At 37.4% G+C, this 22,258-nt stretch overlaps 1 protein-coding gene across 4 annotated transcripts in view; it reads left to right on the plus strand.

Moving 5' to 3' along the window:
* Positions 1-22,258, plus strand: part of sorcs2 (sortilin-related VPS10 domain containing receptor 2) — a 575,552-nt gene that overhangs the window by 510,663 nt on the left and 42,631 nt on the right. For all 4 annotated transcript variants that reach the window (XM_038268465.1, XM_038268466.1, XM_038268467.1 and 1 more), the window contains exons 9-13: positions 6,469-6,648; positions 9,830-9,976; positions 18,032-18,134; positions 21,345-21,421; positions 21,575-21,666. In XM_038268465.1, coding sequence (XP_038124393.1) covers positions 6,469-6,648; positions 9,830-9,976; positions 18,032-18,134; positions 21,345-21,421; positions 21,575-21,666 — 599 coding nt within the window. The remainder of the gene's footprint in view (positions 1-6,468; positions 6,649-9,829; positions 9,977-18,031; positions 18,135-21,344; positions 21,422-21,574; positions 21,667-22,258) is intronic.

Consider the following 22,258-nt stretch of genomic DNA (forward strand, 5'->3'; position numbering starts at 1 on the left):
CTGCTCCGGTTCATAGCGCCTGCAATTAGTTTCCGAGTTGTTAAGACGGCATATTGTTTCCTGTGAATCACAAAAAATACACTTTAATAAAGCTTTAGGCTAGGCTGCTTTTAGCTTACCTAGCTAGGCTAGGTTGTCTTTAGCTTGCCTAGCTAAGCTAGGCTGCTTTTAGCATAGCTACCAGTAATCGAACATATATTTACCGCTAGCGTGGCGTTGTGCACCCGTCTTCTCTTCCTCGAGTTCGTATATCCTGCAAAGTTGCTCGACTGCAGAGCCGCCATCTTGTCCTCTATGGACTACAACCTGGAGCGCATCGAATTCTCCAGCTGAGTGAGGCGTTCATTCATGTCGGCAGTATGTTGGGCAAGCTGACGAGACAGTCCGCTGATAGCAATCAGCAGTTTCTTCTCGTCAGTCTGCGGGCTGGCCGAAAGTTGTGGACTAAGAGCAGTTGGAGGCGAGTTGAACGCGAGACGTCGTGCAGCCATTGTTCACGTAACAACAAAATACAAACACGGTAAATGGAGATGAAGTTCTTCTAAGTGTAGTAACACAAACATGTCTGCTAATATGCTGGTCTCGCGAGAAGTCGTAGTGCACAAAAGCTCACACGTGATTGGACGATGGGGCCGAAGGCTCATCAGGCTCCTCCAATCACATACGACGTCATTGTTATACGGAAGGACTCGCGAGAAGAGCTCGCGTCGCTCCATTCTGGAAGGTGTCGGTAATGCACCTATAAATTGTTTGCAATTGCAATTGTTTGTCTCCATAAGATTGAATTTGAGCAGGTGGACATTAGAGATAATAAATGCAACAACAAGTTTTTGAATCAATATTCTATAAATAATATGTACCCAGGAAGAACAAAAAGCACAGCTCTCTAACAAAATTTTAAGAAATCTATGATAGTCAAAATTAGGACAAATTATTTGAAATTCCCAATTCCTCCTAAATATAAAGAATTACAATTTAAAATAATAAATAACATATATCCTTCAAATGAGTTTTTAAGAGAGAGATTTAAGTTTAATGTTGAGAATTGTGGCTTTTGTACAACTCAATTGGAAACAACTAAACATCTTTTTTATGAATGTAAAGAAGTATTAAACTTATGGGATCAACTTCGAACCTTTCTGTCTTCTAAAACAATAAATTTAGATTTTATTTCCTGGCAAAACATTCAATTCGGTTTATCCATTAAAGAAAAAAAAATTTGGAATTTTTAATCAATATTCTAATAATTGTAACAAAGTATTATATCCATAAATGTCGCTATGCAAAATGCTCCCTCTCAATCTCTGCTCTCAAAAATGAACTTTCCCTTTTCAAAAGATGTCTGAGAAAGAGGCAGAATTTAAATGCAATTAAATTTTTTGAGTTAATTGAAGAATTTCAGTTGGTAGTCCCCACTGATTAATTTACTTTAAACCCTATTATTATTTTTATTTATTTTATTTTATACTTTGTTCCAGCCTGTGCATTTAATTTTATTTTTCAAAAGCAGGAGTTTTGATATTTCTTCTTGTATTGAAATATTTGTTATTGACTTGTTGTTTAAGATTGTTATTGTTTTCTTATATATTCAATAACAAAAAAAAATCAAATCAAATAAATCAATTCAAGCCAAAATGTAAGAGTCTATAATTAGGCTATACTGGGCCTGATCTATTTCTACCATCTATTTGGAGGATATTTATTGCCACACTTTGGGCCACTTAAAACCAATTTAGCATGCTGACCTATGACCTTATGACCACAGTGTACCAATCTTCTGATGGCTACTTCCAACAGGATAATGCGCCATGTTATAAAGTGAATCATCTCAGAATCATTTCTTGAAACTTTTCCACTTAAGTAATTGTGAATTGAGCATATTGACAGACAACATTTTATTTTTTATCTTAAATGCAAATTTAAAAAAAAAATAATTACTGCTCTAAATGTATTGCTCTGTCAGCTAAAGATCTGTTTTGGTCTCTATACTTTAATTAAATAAATCAATTCAAGCTAAAATGTAAGAGGCTATACCTGATCTCTTTGTATCAGAGATTTTCTTACCCAGGGTTGCAGGGGGGGTAAAACCCCCCCTGCAACCCTGGTTTGCATTTGTATAGCTCACAGCATGTTCATTTACATGTTAAAGCCTCCCCTAGAATTCCATGGGGGGGAGGCATGGGGGGAACACTGCCTAAGAAATTCCACGTCAATTTCTGACAATTTACGGGAGTTTACGGCAAGGCCTGCAAATTGCCGTAAACTGCCGCTAACCTGAAGTTCCACGACAATCTACAGTGCCGTATATTGACGAAAATCCCACTTTTCATGCAGTGATATGTGTATGTGTATATGTGTATATATATATATATGTGTATATATATATTGCACTGAGTTATTGAAAATGAAACATTAAATTGAAGACAAAACTAAACTAAGGTGCGTGTATTGTCCATGTCTATGGGGGGAGGAGTGTAATGTGGCGTTAAGCAGTCTGATGGCCCAATAACATGGGTATCCCAATGTGACACATGGGGGGCTGTTGATTCCAATGGCCTTCATTTGGGCTGCCATAAAGCTGTTCATTTTATCACTCAAATGAGAACAGAGTTACAAGACTGAACAAAAACTGCATTAGAGAGCTGAAAGTAAATAAAAATATTGAAAAAAGATTGACATTTTAATAAGGTAAAAATCACTTTTAAACTTTTGCATTTAATTTCAAATTACGTGGATACAGATTCAATCAGAACAATTCAAATTCCATTTCTGATTCCAAAAAAAGATAAAAAACACAATCCACTGAACTTTGTTTACAAGTTTGAAGACGTTTCGCTTCCCATCCAGGAAGCTTTTTCATTTCAAATGTCAGAAATAGCGTTGAGTTCCAGCCTTTATACAATAGCCCAACAAAGCCTTGCTTTTTCTTAGACAACATGCAAAATGAAACGGACGAAAGGGTCCGCCCCTTTGGAATGGGGGTCGTTTGGGTTATTTGTTCGCCTGCAATGGTCCATACCTGTCTATGTCTCTGAAAGGGGGGTCGCTAAAGGGAATTGTTTGGCCTGGCTGAATAGGAGGGTTCTTCTGTTCCCTTGTAAAGGGCATTGCGATCATAGCGGGAAGGAATTAACTCAATTGAGTCTATGTGGTACAAGTTTCCACCCATACTGATGATCCATGGGATCCTATTCTCCATTTTGTACTTTTACAGTTTTGATCATTTATCCTGATTTTTTTGTGTGAGAAATTACTTTATGCTGATTCATATCCCGCTAATCCTTTATGGCTGCAGTTGACAATCCTAATGAGGATTATAATCATAAAGACCAAATCAAAGTCTAGAGTTTATACCATCATTAGTGGGGGTTTTTTACAAACTTATATGAACATTTTTAGTTTAATATAATAGTCTGCTCCTCCTTTTTCTTAGTTTGCTGATTTTTGTCATAATTCAGTCATCTGTATTTTTCAACAAGGCCTGCTAATTGAATCAGAAACATTATTCTTATGAATATGGGGATTAATGTACGGCTTTTTGTGTTTCTATTACAATGAATGACAATAAATCCAGAGGTAATTGAGCTTGAGTGTGTCTTTGTAATCAGGATGGAGGAGTGTTAATGATTACACACAACCTCTGAGGCACTTCCCTCCACACTCTGATAGTTTTGTCTTCAAATGGTATGGTAATGTAATCAGTAACAATGAGAAAGTGCTGAGTCGCCCTTCTGTGGCTGTTACATTATTTCATGAATGATGAAGCTGTTTCCTCACAGGCGTACTGACAAGTACGCTTAACAAGTTTTTTAAGCAGCCAAATGCTTTTTTTGTCAGAGTTTGACACCGTTCACTGTTTTCAGAATTGTTTCTCTGACTATTACTGTTTATAATATGTTTTCTGCTTTGATTTCATTACTTTTTTCTCTGCTGTTTTCATTTTCTTTGTTTTACTTTTAAATCTGTTCTTCCTTTTTTTTTTTGGGGGGGGGGGGGGGTATTTTTCTTTTGTAACCCACAGCACTGATTTCATGAACAACGTGTAGAATAGCACAGCCTTTAATCAGGTGGTAATGAATATATTCAAAGTTTCAGTGGTTTTGTAAAAATATTTTGCAAAACATTCAACCAAAAGAGTAAACAAATATTGTTTAATGGAAATAAGCTGTCTTTAAACCTGACTGACATAAAAAAAAAATGCTGTTTGGTTGAGGTAAACCTCATAGAAATTTAAATGCAGCTAAATGGAGAGAATACCAAATGAGTACATTAATCTAAAGTTCATGGAGAAAAAAATTTATTTAAATTAAGCAGTAAAAAATCTCCTTATGTTCAGGAAGTCTTGTTATACCGTCTCTTCCTAATACTAAACAGTTTATTTTGACCTTAGTGGTGCTAATATGTAAAGACCAGGAGAAATAATTTTAAAACTACACTACAGTCTTGAAAAAAAATGCAAAAATTATCACTAAGAGAAAATAAGTAAATAAATAAGGCTAAGTAGCTGAGTCACACAAATGTATATCTAAATTGTTGAAAAATTGGCTAACGTAACACAACTGCAATCAGCTATTATAATATTTAAAGCCAAAAGAATGTCTTAACATTTTTAAAAACTTTTAACTTAAGGAACGAGTTTGAATTCAGAACTATTAGATGGAGCTTTGGTACTGTATATCTTTATGTAGGGCTCTGAGACTGTTTAACATTGAGATGAAGCCATGTCCGAAGTGTAAAAAAAAATATTTTTACTACAGTATTTCAATGAGAAAACAAGTTCATCGGCTATTACTGCTGTTGCTTTAATTCTGACTCGTGTTATTAGTCATTCTTATGATTAGCTTTTATCAGTATAATTAGCATATTATGAACAGAATTACTGATGCTTGCTTACACTGTCATCAAATATGAAAAGTACCATATTGATCAGTGATATAAGTGGATTCAACCTTTTTATAATTTCAAGGAAATGAATGGAATGATGTTATTGTTAGAATGGTTTTTTTACCTCTTTCTTCCCTTTAAACAAAACCATTCTGGTAGGTAACTGATGTTGTGTATAAGTTGTTCATTTCTCTAAGATAAATATGTAAAAATGTATATAATGTATAATGAGCATATAAAAAAAATTGCTATATATATATATATATATATATATATATATACACACACACACACACATACCGTAAATCCTCTAATATTGGCCTGTTTTCCATTAGAAAGCGGGTCTCTAATAATGGCCGGTCTCGCTGTCGGTGGAGGTAAATAATGGCCAGGCTGGTATATAGGGCGGGGCTATAATTAGAACCAACAATGTTCCGGGGCAGTCCTTGACAACTTGTGATAGTAACATACAAGTACCAGAGGGGGGTAATGTTTGCTAACGAATCTAAGCCATTATCATGGGAAGTGCCATCCTTACACGTAGTGTAGAGATCGTAGTGACCTTACACAATCGTTCTGATCTGAAAGAAAAATTAGATTATCGGTAGGTCTGGTGGTAACCAGGCAGCATTAAAATGATGTCGTTCTGTTCTGAATTTCCCTTGAAATATATGATACTGGTAGCCTACTTCCACTTAGCCTGCCTCAAATAAAATTTCGCTGTGATGGCAGAAGAGTTTCCATAATTTTTTTTTTAAAACTTTGTTTCGCAATTCAGTTTGGTCAAGATTCCATTCTGTGGTTTTTTTTTTTTTTTTTGCCGTACAGACAAATTGCAGCTGCTGGAAGATGTCTAAATAATGTTCTGTATACCGTTATGGTAACTGTACTTTTTCAATAAATGAACCTAATATTTTATAGGTTAAAAGAGACGCGAAATCTCGTTTTTATTATTCCACTGGTAGTCTGTTTTGATCAAATAGAAATAGAGGCCTGCCTCCAATTCTGGCCTCCTTCCAATAATGGCCTGGACCAGGATGCACCTGAGTGGAATAAAGGCCCCATCCTATATTAGAGGATTGACGGTATATATATATTTATTTATATATATTAATTTATTTATTTATATGTGTGTATATCTCAAAATAGGCAAAAAGAAGGTTGCATTTATCGGCTACATAATGAGGAGTTATCCAATCCAAACAGGCTGTGACGTAATCAGCCAATGAATTTGGCCTTTGGAGGACGCATCCACTGGATTCGTACTCAGCAACTCATTACAGCCCTCTGTCAAGCATTATATTCTCATGCCAGCGGTATCCGTTGTTTTCTCTCATTGACTATTTCAACTTTAGTCAGTAATTTGAAATATACGTGGATTTTTTAAAACTTTTTGTGCAGAAACCATGAAGGCCATAAAAAATAAAAAAAGGCCCATAAAAATCTACATGAATTCAAGCACCAAGGAGTTACTTTACCTACCTAAATCTAGCACCTCTCTTCATCAAATCATTTGAAAATGTTTCATGTCTCAACTGTTTTCTGTTCTCTCCCTCCCATCCCTTCATGTCTTTCCTCCTATAGGATGTTCAGATAGTGAGCACAGACGAGAGCCAAGTTCTCCTTGCCCTCCAGGAGTGGTACCAGACCGACACCTATAACTTGTACCAGTCAGACTCCCAAGGTGTTTACTACTCAATGATCCTGGAAAACGTTCGCAGCACCAAGCAGCCAGAGGAGAATGTTCTCATTGATATCCTAGAGGTGAGGTCATCTATAATAAAAATTTGTTGTCATTGTTTAATCTCTCTGTAACTATAAACATAAAATGAGTCAAATCCACACAGGGGACAAATATTCTACTTTTGGGAATCCTGCCTGTACTGGTTTGTTCTACAATCCAAAGCAATCAAACTGCATACAGCACTTTTCGATGGTGGTATAAGAATAGAGCCACTTAGTCACACTTAAGAGGATCATGTTTGCACTTCACTTTAATATTCTTACTATGAATAAATCCAATTAAAACCCTAAGCCACCTCTGTGCTACTTGGTCTCTTTGGGACTCTTTTATTATCGGAGTAGCTCTCAGACCAGAACCAGTTGGTTTTAAGTAAAATCAAGAAAAAGGATTTTCATTTCCTTCACCTATTTTTCACGTGTTAGTCGAACTCCATGCACTTAGGTGAACAGCCATTACCTTCATTGATAATAAAGACGGTTTAACCGTGTGGTTCAGTCGGATCATTAAACAGGGTGAAACAATACATTCACAGAATATGATGACACAGCTGAAGATGCAGCGTTGAAAAGAATAAGGGGAGTTTTGAAAAATATCTTCAGGGAAATAGTTGTATCCAATTTGCAGTTTTATATTTATTAACCTACGGCTAAACACACAAATAACATCCAGTGGTTGGAAACCGCTGTTTGAAGTTATTATTAGACAATAATTGATCAAGGGTTCTGATTATTGTGTCTTATCCACATGTTATAGGCAGTTGTGTTAAAAAGGAGAATTCCCCCAAATAATATATCCAGTTCTATTCAAAACACATCATCTCAAGGCATTTTACAATTCATCAGATCATCCAGTTAGACTGATTAAAAGTTTCCTATCTAAGGAAAACCAGTTGATTGCATCGACTCTTTGACTCTAAGTTAAAGGAATAGTACACCCAAAACATGATTAGCCTTCATTTTCTACTCACCCCCATGCTGAACAACACTCTGGAGTACTTTTTTGATATCTCAAATGCATCTGGAGATCTGGGAGGCTTCTTGCTGTCTGCTGATATTCAAATAATGGAGGTCTATGGTGCCCGAGGCAGAAAGGTCCATAAAAGTCCACAAAAAACGTGTCAATATTCCTCCATACTGCTCGTCCAATGTATTCCAAGTGTCCTGAGTGGGTAGCGTCCATAATTTACTTGAAACGAAGTCATTTAGAATGTTTTTAGAGCATAAACAGTAGTGTATAGGATTTCCTAAAAGCGCGTTCACGAGTCTACGGAAACCGCGGCAGACCAAACCAGACGAAAGTGCGCATTCAGCTCGGCAAAGAACTCATGCTCTTCCTCAACACTGAAGTTCTCAGACATTTTTCTTTCGTTGTTTCTTTCTTTGCACAGGTAAACAGCACATTTCTTCTTCTACGCTTGCATTATCTCACACTAAGCATGCTTGTAGTGACAATTGAGGGAAAAAAAAACTCCCCTTTAACATGAAGAAACCTCCAGCAGAACCAGACTCATCAATTTCCTATCTTTTTTTGGCACTTGAAGCCTTTATTTTTGAAGTGTTCTGGAGAGTAAAATGAACCTTTGGATTTTTGCACCATTCCGCTGCAGTGAATCACCCTAATTGCCTAATTTTTGGATCTTTAAGCGGTTGAAGATTGCATTTACCTGTGCTGAGAACCATACTGGTCTGGGACTGAAACTGGATTGCAGCCTTAAGGCCCTCGGCCTCATGGGACACCACCCCATTCTACCTGCAATCCCTTTAATCACTACCTACTGCAGTTTTCTGTAAAGATAAACTTGTTTATTCCAACTCTTTTCCGAACGTTCACCAACTTTTGCCTTAACTTTAAAGAGATAGAGAGACATCCTATGGGTATTGTTAAGGAAGAAAATATTCTAAATAGTTAACTTTGGAAAAAGGTTGGGTGTTTCTCTTCCTCTCCCAGGTGCGCTCAGCGAGCTGCGTGTGGCCCCCAAGGAAAACCAGCAAGATATGCGAACGTCACAGAATCACAGAATTTAATCAAACAAAAAACAGCTTATGAGTTAACAACAAAACTGCAGAACAACAGAAACAACAGAAAGAAACAGAAAGAAAAAACAGAAAGAAGAAACAGAAAGAAAAATAGAAAAAGAGAGGCAAAGACGCGTCTTTGGAGAGAGCTGGTGCAAAAGCAAAAAAGTGGCAGCTATCTGAATTTTTGCCCCTGTGCCCAAAATTTTATAATGTAGATAAGTCCTTCCCTTTAGTATAAGGTCGTCCAGCTTGACCAATTGGAAGCTACTTTGGACACTCAGAAAAACTAATTTACGGCCGGGCCCCCCACTAGATTCTAAGGTCATCTGGCTGTCATGAGATAAAGTTTAACAGAATCGATGTGGAATGTTGAGGGCCCCTTTCCTGCCATAAATCTCAAGAACAAACTTAAATTCAGTATTTTGGTTCAGGGAAAGGTTATCTTCACAGCTCAATCTTGCTCTTTTGCACCATTCCACCCCAAAAGATTGAATCCTGCCTTAAACCACATAGAATCAACAGAACATAAAATACAATTCCTTTTTCTCACATATAAAACATAATATTAAATCTAACATATTCAATTACCCCATTAAACCTATATCCTGAGCAATTTTCTAATAGTAAACAAAACATTTTCATTCAAACAATTTCAATTTGATTCTGATATTCACACAGATAGTACAACTTTCAATTAAAAAACATGATATTAATACTTAGAAAAATGTCTTAAAAACTAAATGTTAATGTTTTAACATTCTACATTTTATTCAGTATTACAGCATCTCAGATGTTTATTCTGGAAGACCTTTGATCTTCTGTAAACCAAAGAGACCTCTCCCCTGAGGCTCAACTGTTATTCACCCCCCAGGAGATACTCATTTTAAGGCCTCCTGTGCTTTGAATACTTACCCATTAGTAGTTTTAAATCATTAACACAGCCTTGTTCAAAATTCAGAAATATGGTCAAAATGAAAGTGTTCAACATACCTTTTACACACGCCATAAGATTAACTGTTTTAAAAACTAAAATAATCATTTTTCTTTAACAGTATACAGTACAGATGTATGTAAACAAGTTCTACTGTACACTTATTTCCTCATATGTCACTGCTGCTTATCAGTATAAAACATTTTGCTTTTGTTTTCAGCTTGTAACAAAAAAACTGCTTTTGTTTCCAAGGTGCGCGGTGTGAAGGGAGTTTTTCTGGCCAATCAGAAAATCGACGCAAAAGTGACGACTCTCATAACTTATAACAAAGGACGGACCTGGGAACTCTTGGCCCCGCCCACCACAGACATGAACGGTAAACCAGTCAGCTGCAAAGTGGTGAGTACCCCATCTTTATCAGCTACAGTGTATCAGACACCATTATAACTGAAGCTTCATTTGTCAAACTTAAAATCCATGTTAGACTTGTCCTTTAATACAAAACTCACAGATTGTTGTTGTTAGACCATCAACATTTAAAGGCTTTTTGAGAGATTAATCATGTGTTATTTTCATATTTTCTAAGTTATGCTACATACAACAAGGACAACACATTTATTAAAGTTAAAGAAATAAGAAACATGACATGAGAATAGTGATTTCTTTGAAAACATAAAGTATTGCCATTTTGGGTTTGAAAGACAGTCTTTTAAAAATGCTTATCATACGAGCTTGTTAGGTAAAGGATAGTGTTTTGTGTATCTCTATTTGCTTTTTAACACACTTAAATGTTTAAAAGTTATAGCGACAAGTAACTCTCGCTGACCAGTAAGTGAAACACTTCATCTTGCCTGCTTGCCTTTAGTTAGCATTAGCTTGCATTCAACTAAAGTGGCAATCTGACCCTATTTGCTTCCTTGTTTCAGCACCAACACTCAAACAGCAACACTCACGCTCAGTGTTATATATGAGATATATAACACAGAGAAAAAGCCATTTCTCAAATTCAGAGCTACAGTAGCAGCCATTTAAAATAGCCATTCCCAGTTAAATTGCAGCCCACTTCCCTGCAGCTCCCAGCAATATCCCCTCCAACTTCCAGCCACTGGAGTGATCCCCTTTTTCTCCTGGATGTGTATATTTTTTTTACTCTGACTCCACCCTTTTACTGAATTAAGGGGTCGAAACAGGAGATGATGCTTCTCTTTAGATCTTAATGTCCACAAATGATGACAGAATATTTTAGTGCAAAGGTTGATGTTTAAAAAGGAATTTAAGGGGACCAGCCAAGAACCCATCAATGAAAGTGGGGGCTACTACTGTACTAAGATCCAGCAACACCTCCAAAATAAATTTGTGTCGATGTTGGCCTCATAACTGGAAGTAAATATTCACATCTATATGACCCTTTAAAACTCATTTAAAAATAGTTTTGGGGTAAAATTGATACTTCTTGTCGGGTTCATAAAATGTAGGTTTTTTTCTTAAGCAGAACTGAAATACACAATTTCTGGATCCAATTCCTGCAGGCAGGAGAGACAGTTGAACCCGAGACTCAAACACACTGTCTCTCACTGGACCTCCTCTGCAGAGTGTTTATTAACAGAACATGACACATGGTTACAAACAGAGTATTGTTCTGACAGAACAATTGATCAGTTCATAAAGACAGAATGCTCCATCAGAATGACAAGGCAGGATGGTCTCCTGAGTGAATCATGAGACAGGAGTGGAGCATCCCCTTGCAAAAATGTTTCATAAGCACACATTAATTTTATAATCATCATTGAATAAAACTAACACTTCTATTCTGCAGCACTATTTACATATTTTAAATGTATTATTGTTTTGATGGAGATGATGCAGCTATGAACATTAATGATAACTGTTTTTAACTTTTGTTAAGATGACCCACAAATAACAGCTGTATCCTCCCACACCACCTTCATGACCAACTCACACCCCCCACATTAAAGACCTTAGTGCCAAAGTATTGATAAAGGTATACATGCCATGTGCTAATATATCCAAAGTAGAGAATATATTAACTGCATTGGCATTTTTCCTATTTTAATAGTACCAATTCACAGCACATGGTATCTCTACGAACTTTATAGAGACAGTTCAATGAGATCGTAGAGTCAGAAGGTCATTGACTTTGCAGGATTTTCCCACCTGGATGAGCAAGCTGTGACAGTAAATGCTACAGGTAGCTTGCATTTTGCTGTTGACTCTACAGCAGCGACAGTGGACAGGAAAATTAACAAACCTCCCAAAAAATCAGGCTCAGCATGAGCGGCATTCTGCCGAGGAGGTTGAAGGTGACAGAAGCAGATAACCAAAGGGAACATAAAAAACTGTCTTTGTTAGAGGTAACAGTAATCTAACTCCATACGTGGCTCTGTTTAGCAAAGAATTTGAGATCTGGGCCATTTTTCATGTCAAAAGGGATAGAAGAGAGCGAATACATTTAAAGCTGAACCCACAGCGATGTAGAGGAAACAGGACAAAACACTGAAAAAACAGACCTAACTCTGTCATCTATAATCAGAGGCGTTGACATCAATCCGGATGGTTTCATAGCTAAACAGAGCGCTGGGCTAGATGAAGCTACTATGTCAAGAAAACTTATCTCTTCTACGTGGCTGATTGAAATTATCTCACACAGAATAGTGAGAGCAATTTCTCCCACAGCGAAAGAGGAGCCATTGCTAGTCGTCTTAAGACACCCAACCATTGCTGCTGGGGTCATTCATACTGAAAGAAAGAAAGGTAAAACGTTTACTACCTAAAGACGACGTAAAACAGTGTTTTTTCTATTTCCTCCAATTATCTTAATCGAAAATCAAATTAACAAAGCCAAACAAAAGCAGAAAAAATCTCTGAGGGAAGTATTTTTTGCTGCATTCTAGACAATTTGTAGGTAAACATACCAAATAAACAAAAAAAAAAAAACAACATCTTTGGACTTTTTGGTTCCCACTGTGAACATAAAGGAGAGAAAGATGAGTGCTCTGATGTGAGGAATGTGCTTGAGATGCTTTCCTGCTTCTGCCATCCATCTTGTCAAAGTTGCATCTGTGCAAGGTTAGACAGCAAAGAGCCACGAGTCTCCCATATTCTGAGATCCATACATCACTCCATGCTGAGAGTTGAAGGGGGGAACCAGTGTGCCCCTTTATTTGAACCATCACTCCCATCAGCTGGGAAAATATGAAGGCAGAAGCAGATATCTGCTCAACAGTCGTATACCACCTTTAAATTCAATTCAATTCAATTCAGTTTATTTATATAGCGCCAAATTCACAACACATGTCATCTCAAGGCACTTTACAGTTCAACCAGATCATACAGTCAAATTGATACAAAGTTTCCTATCTAAGGAAAACCAGTTGATTGCATTGACTCATTGACTCAAATACAATCCCCCACACTAAGCATGCTTGTAGCGACAGTGGAGAGGAAAAACTCCCTTTTAACAGGAAGAAACCTCCAGCAGAACCAGGCTCAGTGTGAGCGGCCATCTGCTGAGGCCGACTGGGGTTCAAGGAGACAGAAGCAGAGATACAAAAAGCAGCTGTAAAAGGCGGCCCCGTCCAGGAAACACACAGCCAGGCAGACGAGCTCCAAGGCAGCTCCCATGCCAGAGGACGAAGAGAGCACATCCACTCAGTCACGGTCAGAGAAACAGGACCACACTGGAAAACAGGCCGATCTCCAACATCTATTAACAAGGGTGTTGATAGAAGCAGCACAGCTGATGTTTTTTTTCCAGGATGACGTCACAGCCAAACAGGAACAGACGAGGCAAAGCTACTCTGAGGAAAAGCAGAGAGAGCAGAAGGTTAGAGATTGAACTAACAGATTCTGCAGAATAGGAGAACAGAGAGAGAATGAAGCAGAATGATGAAATGGGGGTCCCTATGTCCTCCAAAAGTCTAAGCCTATAGCAGCATAACTATAGAGATAGCTCAGGATAACCTGAGCCACCCTAACTATAAGCTTTATCAAAAATGAAAGTTTTAAGCCTAGCCTTAAAAGTAGACAGGGTGTCTGCCTCACGGACTAAAACTGGTAGTTGGTTCCACAGGAGAGGAGCCTGATAACTAAAAGATCTGCCTCCCATTCTACTTTTAGAAATTCTAGGAACCACTAGTAAACCTGCAGATTGAGAGCGAAGTGCTCTGTTAGGAACATAAGGAACAATCAGATCTCTGATATAAGATGGAGCTTGGCCATTTAAGGCTTTATATGTGAGAAGGAGGATTTTAAATTCTATTCTTGATTTAACAGGAAGCCAATGAAGAGAAGCCAGGATAGGAGAGATATGATCTCTCTTTTTTATTTTCATTAGAACTCTGGCTGCAGCATTTTGGATCAGCTGAAGGCTTTTAACTACAGTTTGTGGACTTCCTGATAGTAAAGAATTACAATAGTCCAGCCTTGAAGTAACAAATGCATGGACTAGTTTCTCAGCATCACCCCTGGACAGGATATTTCTAATTTTTGCAATGTTCCTCAGATGAAAGAAGGAAATTCTAGAAACCTCTTTGATATGGGATTTAAATGACAGGTCCTGATCAAAAATAACACCAAGATTTTTTACTTTATTATCTGAAATCAGTTTAATCCCATCCAAATGAAGTGACTGGCTAATCAGTTTCTTTTTCAGAGACTCTGGTCCAAAGACTATAACTTCTGTTTTGTCTGCATTCAGAAGCAGAAAGTTAAGAGTCATCCAGGTTTTTATGTCTTCAAGACATGCCTGTAATCTATGCTTCATCTGGATTTATAGACAGATATAGCTGGGTATCATCAGCATAACAGTGGAAATTAATCCCATGCTGTCTAATAATTCTACCAATTGGGAGCATGTATAAAGTAAAGAGAATTGGTCCTAGCACGGATCCCTGTGGTACTCCACAGGTAACCTTTGAGCGTGTTGAAGATCTATCATTAACATGAACAAACTGAATTCGATCAGATAGATAAGATTTAAACCAGTCTAGTGCTGTTCCTTTAATTCCAACAAAATATTCAAGTCTTTCTAAAAGAATATTATGGTCAACTGTATCAAATGCAGCACTAAGATCCAACAGAACGAGCACAGATACAAGTCCATTATCTGAGGCCATGAGAATATCATTAGTGACTTTCACCAGAGCTGTTTCAGTGCTATGATGAGCTCTAAAGCCAGACTGAAACTCTTCAAAAATTTCATTATGGTGGAAGTGATCGCAAACTTGTTTGGCAACTACTTTCTCAAGAATTTTGGATAAGAAAGGAAGATTGGATATAGGTCTATAATTGACCAAGTCATCTGGGTCAAGAGACGGTTTCTTAAGCAGAGGTTTAATTACAGCAATCTTAAAAGCTTTAGGTACATATCCCTGTAACAGAGATAGATTAATCACATCTAAAATGGAGGAGGAGATCAAAGGGAATACCTCCTTAAATAACCTGGTTGGAACTGGATCTAACATACAAGTTGAAGGCTTAGATGAAGACAATAATTTTGCTAATTCAGAGAGTTCAACTGGATCAAAGCAGTCTAAACCCGGTTCAGATTCCATGACTACCTCAGGTACAATCGCGGATAGAGGAGTGCTTATGATCTTATTTTTAATAAGATCAATCTTATTTATAAAGAATCCCATAAAATCATTGCTGCTAAGAGCAGGTGGAATGGACGGTTCAACAGAGCTATGGCTCTGGGTGAGTTTGGCAACTGTATTAAAAAGAAATCTAGGATTATTCTTATTCTCCTCTATTAATGAGGAGAAGTATGCTGCTCTTGCTTTACAAAGGGTCCTCTTATACAGCAGTAAACCATTTTTCCAGACTAGGAAGGACTCTCGCAGGCCTGTGGAGCGATATTTTCTCTCCAGTTTCCTAGCATTTTGCTTCAAAGTACGCAGCTCTGCATTAAACCAAGGAGCAAGCTTTCTATTTTTAACGGTTTTCATTTTCAAAGGAGCTGCGTTGTCTAAGGCAATACGCAGAGAACTAGCAACCCCATCAACAAAATCATCAACCTGTGAAGGGGAATAAGCTAAGCTTTTGCACTCTGCAGCACTGCTCAGTGACACAGAGCAGAGAGAAAGTGAAGCAGATTCTTTAAAATTTATAACTGCACTATCTGATAAAGATCTACTAAAATTGAACCTTCTTTTGGGGGAGGAGAACTCTGTTAAAGTAATCCTGAAGGTTATTAGAAAGTGGTCAGAGAGGACAGGGTTGTGAGGAAATACTGTTATTTCTTCACATTCTATGCCGTATGTCAGCACAAGATCCAAAGTATGAAGATGAGAATGCGTGGGACTATTCACATTTTGAACAAAGCCAATAGTGTCTAAGATAGCATTAAAGGCTGCTCTTAAGCTATCGCCTTCAATGTCAGCATGGATGTTAAAATCTCCCACTATGATGACCCTGTCAGTATTTAATACCAAATCAGAAAGGAACTCTGAAAACTCATCTAAAAATTCAGAGTAAGGACCTGGTGGACGATACAAAGTTACAAAAAGAAGAGGTTTTCTTGCCTTGAAATTTGGATCAGGGAAATTAAGGGTTAAATGTTCAAAAGAGTTGTAGGTATTAATTGTTTTGGGAGTAATCAGTAAGTCAGACTGGAAGATTGTTGCTACTCCTCCTCCTCGCCCAGAACTTCTGGGGATGTGAAAATTTAAATAGCTTGAAGGAGTTGCCTCATTTATGCTCACATAATCCTCTTGCTGCAGCCAGGTTTCTGTAAGGCAAAACAAGTCAATGTGATTATCACAAATCAAGTCATTAACTAGTAGACTTTTAGAGGAAAGCGATCTTATGTTAAACAGACCGCATTTAATTGTTTTAACTTTTTCCCCAATTGGAGTTATTTTGATTTTAATTAGATTATCATGATTTACTCCTTTGGGAATCTTTGCTAATTTATTAGATTTTGGTCGTGGGCAAGACACTGTCTGGATGGAGTAAAGAGTGGGTAACAGTAGAGAAGCTGCAGAGATGTGTGTTAAACTACAACTCTGCTTCCTGGTCTGCACCCTGGGTGGTCAGGGTTTTGGAGGACACATATGGATTTAGATCTCCGATACTGACCTTGTCATAACAATGCATTTGCCCATACTTCAATAAAATTGGTTCACAAAATATCTACTGTCCTGGATTTAAGCTGCAGCATCTATCAAGTGCAGAGAAGACTTCATTTGGAGTGCTGGCATTATACATACCTCCCTGTGCGATGCCACAAGTCACAACCCCTTCCAGCTGGCTTAGCAGATAGAAGCGCTATCTGACGTGGCAGTGTCATAAGAAACTCTTAGGCTAGATCCTTTGAGATTGGCTCTGGAGTGCTCTGCACAAACATGCCTAATCCTGTTGTCTGGTAAAGAAAATGCAATGTTGAAGATAATACAGAGTATGTTCTAACATAAAGACAAGCAAATATTCAAACATTTGCTCTGAGATTAACCATAAAAGAGGGATTGACAGAGGTAGAATTTACTGTGGGATTATTAATTATAGATGTTGGAGATCGGCCTGTTTTTTCAGTGTAGTCCTGTTTCTCTGACTGTGACTAACTGGATGTGCTTTCTTCATCCTCTGGCATGGGAGCTGGCTCTGAGCTCGTCTGCCTGGCTGTGTGTTTCCTGGACGGGACGCCTTTTATAGCTGCTTTTTGTATTTCTGCTTCGTTCTCCTTGAACCCCAGTCGGCCTCGGCAGATGGCCGCTCACACTGAGCCTGGTTCTGCTGGAGGTTTCTTCCTGTTAAAATTGAGTTTTTCCTCTCCACTGTCGCTACAAGCGAGTTTATTATGAGGGATTGCATTTGAGTCAATGAGTCGATGCAATCAACTGGTTTTCCTTAGATAGAAAACTTTTAATCAACCTGACTGGATGATCTGGTGAACTGGAAAGTGCATTGAGATGAGATGTGTAGTGAATTGGAGCTATAGAAATAAACAGAAATAAACTGAATTGAATTGAAAAAAATGTATTATTCTGTTTGTTTTTCAGGTCAATTTATTGACTATTTCTGAGAGTATTGCAGCTCTAGCCATTCAAAATTTTTTCCACTTTCCTTGATGGGCCCTTGGCTGGTCCCCTACAATTCCTTAAAACGTCAATCTACCTAACAATCAATATTTGAACTAAAATATTCTTTCTTTCATGATTTGTGGACATTAAGATTTAGAGGGAAGAATCATCTCTCTGTAATTGAGTGAAAGGGTGGAGTCAGATTTAAAAAATATGCATGCCCAGGAGAAGGAGGGGGTCACTCCAGTGGCTGGAGGTTGGGGGAGATTCTGCTGGGAGTTGCAGGGAAGTGGGCTGTCTTTCGGCTGGCATTTGACTGGGAAGGGCCATTTTAAATGGCTGCTACTGTAATCTGCTGTGTAATAGTGTCATTCTTTACAGTGTAAAAGTGAACATTGTGTCTAATTTCCTGCAGCCGGACTGCCACCTCCACCTCCACCTACGCTGGGCAGACAACCCCTACGTATCTGGTACCGTCCACACCAAAGACTCCGCTCCAGGTCTCATTATGGGTGCAGGTGAGTGAAATATTATTTTATTAGAGCTGTTTTTGTTTTGGTTTTCTTTTCTCCTCTGTGGAAGCTTATTTCTCCCGATATTTAGGAGGGATAACTCCTAAATATCGTGTGATAAGCTTTGACTACTTAATATTTTTAATCCCTTTTTCTAAACTCAGTCTGCTGCTTTGTTTCTTCACAAAGCTGTAGCATGCACAGGTTTCTAACCCTAAAATTCATTATTATAGATTCTAACAGTCTGCCTGCTAGACCTGTGTTAACAGCACTCAGGAAGCAGAGAGGAGGAAGTCACTGTGGGAAGTCTTGCTATCTTATCTCCTCCTGAGCGTACGAACAGATTTAAACACATGCTAGACTTCTGCTCTGCCTTTAATATTGCCATCCCACATAAATGGATACACACACTACTCTGCCTGGGGCTGTCCAGCTTGCTGTGTTCAAGAATGTTCTCTAACCAGCAGCAAAAAAATTATCCTCATAGATCTCAAGACATCTGGAGAAGTATTTGGTTTTATATATGGATAGAATAATATAGATATTTATGTAAAAGTAGGTTCTAAAACACTAATATATGTCTTCTTGTGCTAAAGGGCCTATGTACAGTAAAGCACATCAATCCTTTTGAGTTTGTTGTTGTTTTATAATGGTTAAATCATAACCAAAGGGTTATTTTTTTCTGTATGTCTGCTTCTGTCTGCTTCTGCTGGAGGTTTCTTCCTGTTAAAAGGGAGTTTTTCCTCTCCACTGTCGCTACAAGCATGCTTAGTGTGAGGGATTGACTTCGAGTCAATGAATCAATGCAATCAACTGGTTTTCCTTGGATAGAAAACTTTAATCAATATATTAAAATGTATACACATATATTAAAAACATAAAGAGATCTACATCCGATTAAAAAGAAAAACAGCAATAAACGCTGTGGGACCGTTTCTATGCTGAGTGAGGCAGAGAGGTGATTCTCAGAGAGAATGGGAAGTTTTTCTTTCTTTTTTTCATAAAGAGATGAGAGAGATATGCTACGCTTACCTGCTCTGTCTTCCCCTCCTTATTTTGTTTCTGTGAGGCCCCAAAGAGGATTGCTATTTTCTATATACGTTTTTTTGCTTCCTGAAGTTATTTTTCTTCCAAGGAGATTGATAAACTGCGTTTTCTGTCCTTCGCTGTTTTTGCGTGGCTCAAAGAGGATCACTACTTTATCCATTTTCTGTCCTTCTGAACTGCTATCATGGGTAAATTATTGTTTTTCAATGTTTCGGTTATTGTTTCTGCACAGATCTACCCTGCTTATTATATATGCGCTGTGCCAATCCAAATTCCAAATTAACAGATTTTTCACCAAAGCGGATGTGTTTTACTCTGTAACCGCATCTCTCTTCCTGTCAGACCCATTAAATTGCCGCTGAATTGCTGTGTAGTCCGACTAAAAGAGACCTGGAGTCTATCTCAGTGGGACCAACTTAAGCCCCCTTGTGTAAAATCCAATTTTTCAAACGCCAAGACCTCGTCCAACATGATTTTCTGTCGGAGCGAACACAAAATGGGATTCTGTGATTTTTGGCCTTTAGCCTGTCCAGATTGTCATAATTGCCTGGCTAGGTCTAACTAGAGTAATCATTGCATCTCCCCTTCAAGAAGCACCTGCCTTAACTGCTGAATGGACAACATGCTTGTTTTCTCTGATCAGCAAGTAGATTTGACATTGCGGCACCCTCCACCCATCATTAACTTATCGTTAAATGTGTTTTGCATTGCTAAAGTTGTAACCATTCAAAATTTCCCCACTTTCCTTGATGGGCCCTTGGCTGGTTGCCTAAAATTCCTTTTTATAAACATCAATCTTAGTCCTAAAATGTTCTTTCTGTCATGATTTGTGGACATTAAGATCTAAAAAGAAGCATCATATCCTGGTCAGATCCTGTACACTGCAAAAAACGATTTAGAAATAAGTAAATATTTCTTAAAGGAGGTGTATTTATCCTTATTTTAGGTATGTAAATGAGATAGTTTGGCAATGGAATTAGTATTTTTACTCTTAAAATAAGATAATTAGATAAAATGCACTTGAAATAAGACAATGCAATTGTGTTTTCTTATTTTAAATCTACATTGTCTTATTCCATTGGCAAAATGTCTCTTTTACCTCCTCAATTCAAGAACAAAAGCACTTATTTAAAGAAAAAATTACTTATCTAGATTTAGATATTTTCCAGTGTAATTCAGTGAAAGGCGATCATTTCTTTCTTCTTCTTAAAGTAAGTGCATTTGTTTTAAAATTTAGGAGGTAAAAGAGACATTTTGCCAGTGGAACAAGACAATTTACACTTAAAATAAGAAAACACAATTGCATTGTCTTATTTCAAGTGCATATTATCTATTTATCTTTTTTTTAAGAGAAAAAATACAAATTCCATTGGCAAACTATCTAATTTACCTAATCAAATTAAGGGTAAATAGACTTAAATCAAGACATTTTTACAGTTTACATTTTTCCAGTGTGGAAGTTTGAGGGGAATTTGCTGGGAGTTGCAGGGGAGTCTGCTGCCATTTGGCTGGTGTTTGACTCAGAAGGGCCATTTTGAATGGGTGCTACTGTATAGTTCTCATTTTGAACATGTAAATGGAAAAATAAAAACAACTTCACCTGTAAGAATCAGCCCCCTAGAAAGATAGAAAAAAATCAATAGTACATATGTGGGATCAATAGACCTAAAAATAATTGGCATTGGATGAATGCTGTGCTGGTGGGGGGTTCTTTCTGAGTGGTTGCAAGGGAGGATTATTTTCCCATTCTACTATGAGCACACAGTGCAAGTTGATATTTATTTTATCATTATTTTTATTTATTTTTTTTTACAAACGTTACCTAGTGCACCTTTTAAAAGCCTTGCAAGTGTGAACAAATAAAATAAAAACACTCCACTATGGACATTAAGAGAAGAAACATTTTTATTTATGTTTTATCATCTTAAATCGATTACTCTGTTGCATTTGCTCCAAGTGAATAGCCTATATGTAAGGAAGATAACCCGATAAATAAAAAAATGGCCTTGTTGAAATCTCCATGCTATGCGAGTACAGCTATGCTTTTGTATTCCCTCTGTACACCTGGATCTCTCTGCCTTGTTCTTACTGTGCTACCTTAGTTACTGATGTTTGTTTCTAGAGTCCCCTCTTCCTGATGCAGCTCCGCATTTTTCATCTTTCCCTCAGGAAACCTCGGCTCCAAACTGGTAGAGTATAAGGAGGAGATGTACATCACATCCGACTGTGGGAAGACATGGAGACAGGTACAGCATGCTTTCTTAGTTTTCTCCTTTTTATTTCCACTTCCCCTCCCCCTCCATCGGACCTGAAGTAGAACCTGCAGAACCTTCATGAGAGACTCAAACAGTTACTTCAGCTTTTAAATAACTTTCATACATTACTGTTTGTTCTTGAAGGTTTTTGAACAGGAACATCACATCCTGTATCTGGACCATGGTGGAGTCATTGTTGCCATCAAGGACACCTCTATTCCCCTCAAGATACTGAAGTAAGATTAGCACTTATTTTTTCTTACCAAGAATGATGAATACAAATAATACAGTTTACTGTATTCAAAGATGCCTGTGAATCCAAAACGCTATTATGTATGTAAAATGTTATTAAAATGCTGAATGTGTCAGTGCCGGTAAAATGAATTGGGGCATGTCTTATTTTAGGTAGTGTAATAAAAAAATAAAAATCATATTTTTCTCCAAAGTAGTAAAATACTGTTTTTAGAAGCTGTTTCATTTGAGCCTGTAGAGGGTAATTAGGGTCTGGAAGATGTAAAAATATTTACAACTATTACAGCTTTTCCTTTATGGATTTATGAACTTCTAATTCCATTAGGGAAACTATCTCAGCCCACTTTGTACTGGTAAGAAAGCAACTTTTATTAACATTTTATATATTAGGTATTTTTTAAAAGCTCTCATTGTGTACTGCAAAAATTTAAATCTAAGTTAGTCAGTGTTTATTTAAATAAGTGTGTTTTCCTTTTATTTGAGCAAGTAAAGAAACACAATTTGCCAATGGAATAAGAGGGGTTAGATTTAAAATAAGAAAAACAAATCAAACTCCATTATCATTCCAAAAAAAAA

Source organism: Cyprinodon tularosa, unplaced genomic scaffold, assembly GCF_016077235.1.
Source record: "Cyprinodon tularosa strain WSP-4 unplaced genomic scaffold, ASM1607723v1 ctg70, whole genome shotgun sequence".
NCBI classification, from domain to species: Eukaryota; Metazoa; Chordata; class Actinopteri; order Cyprinodontiformes; family Cyprinodontidae; genus Cyprinodon; species Cyprinodon tularosa.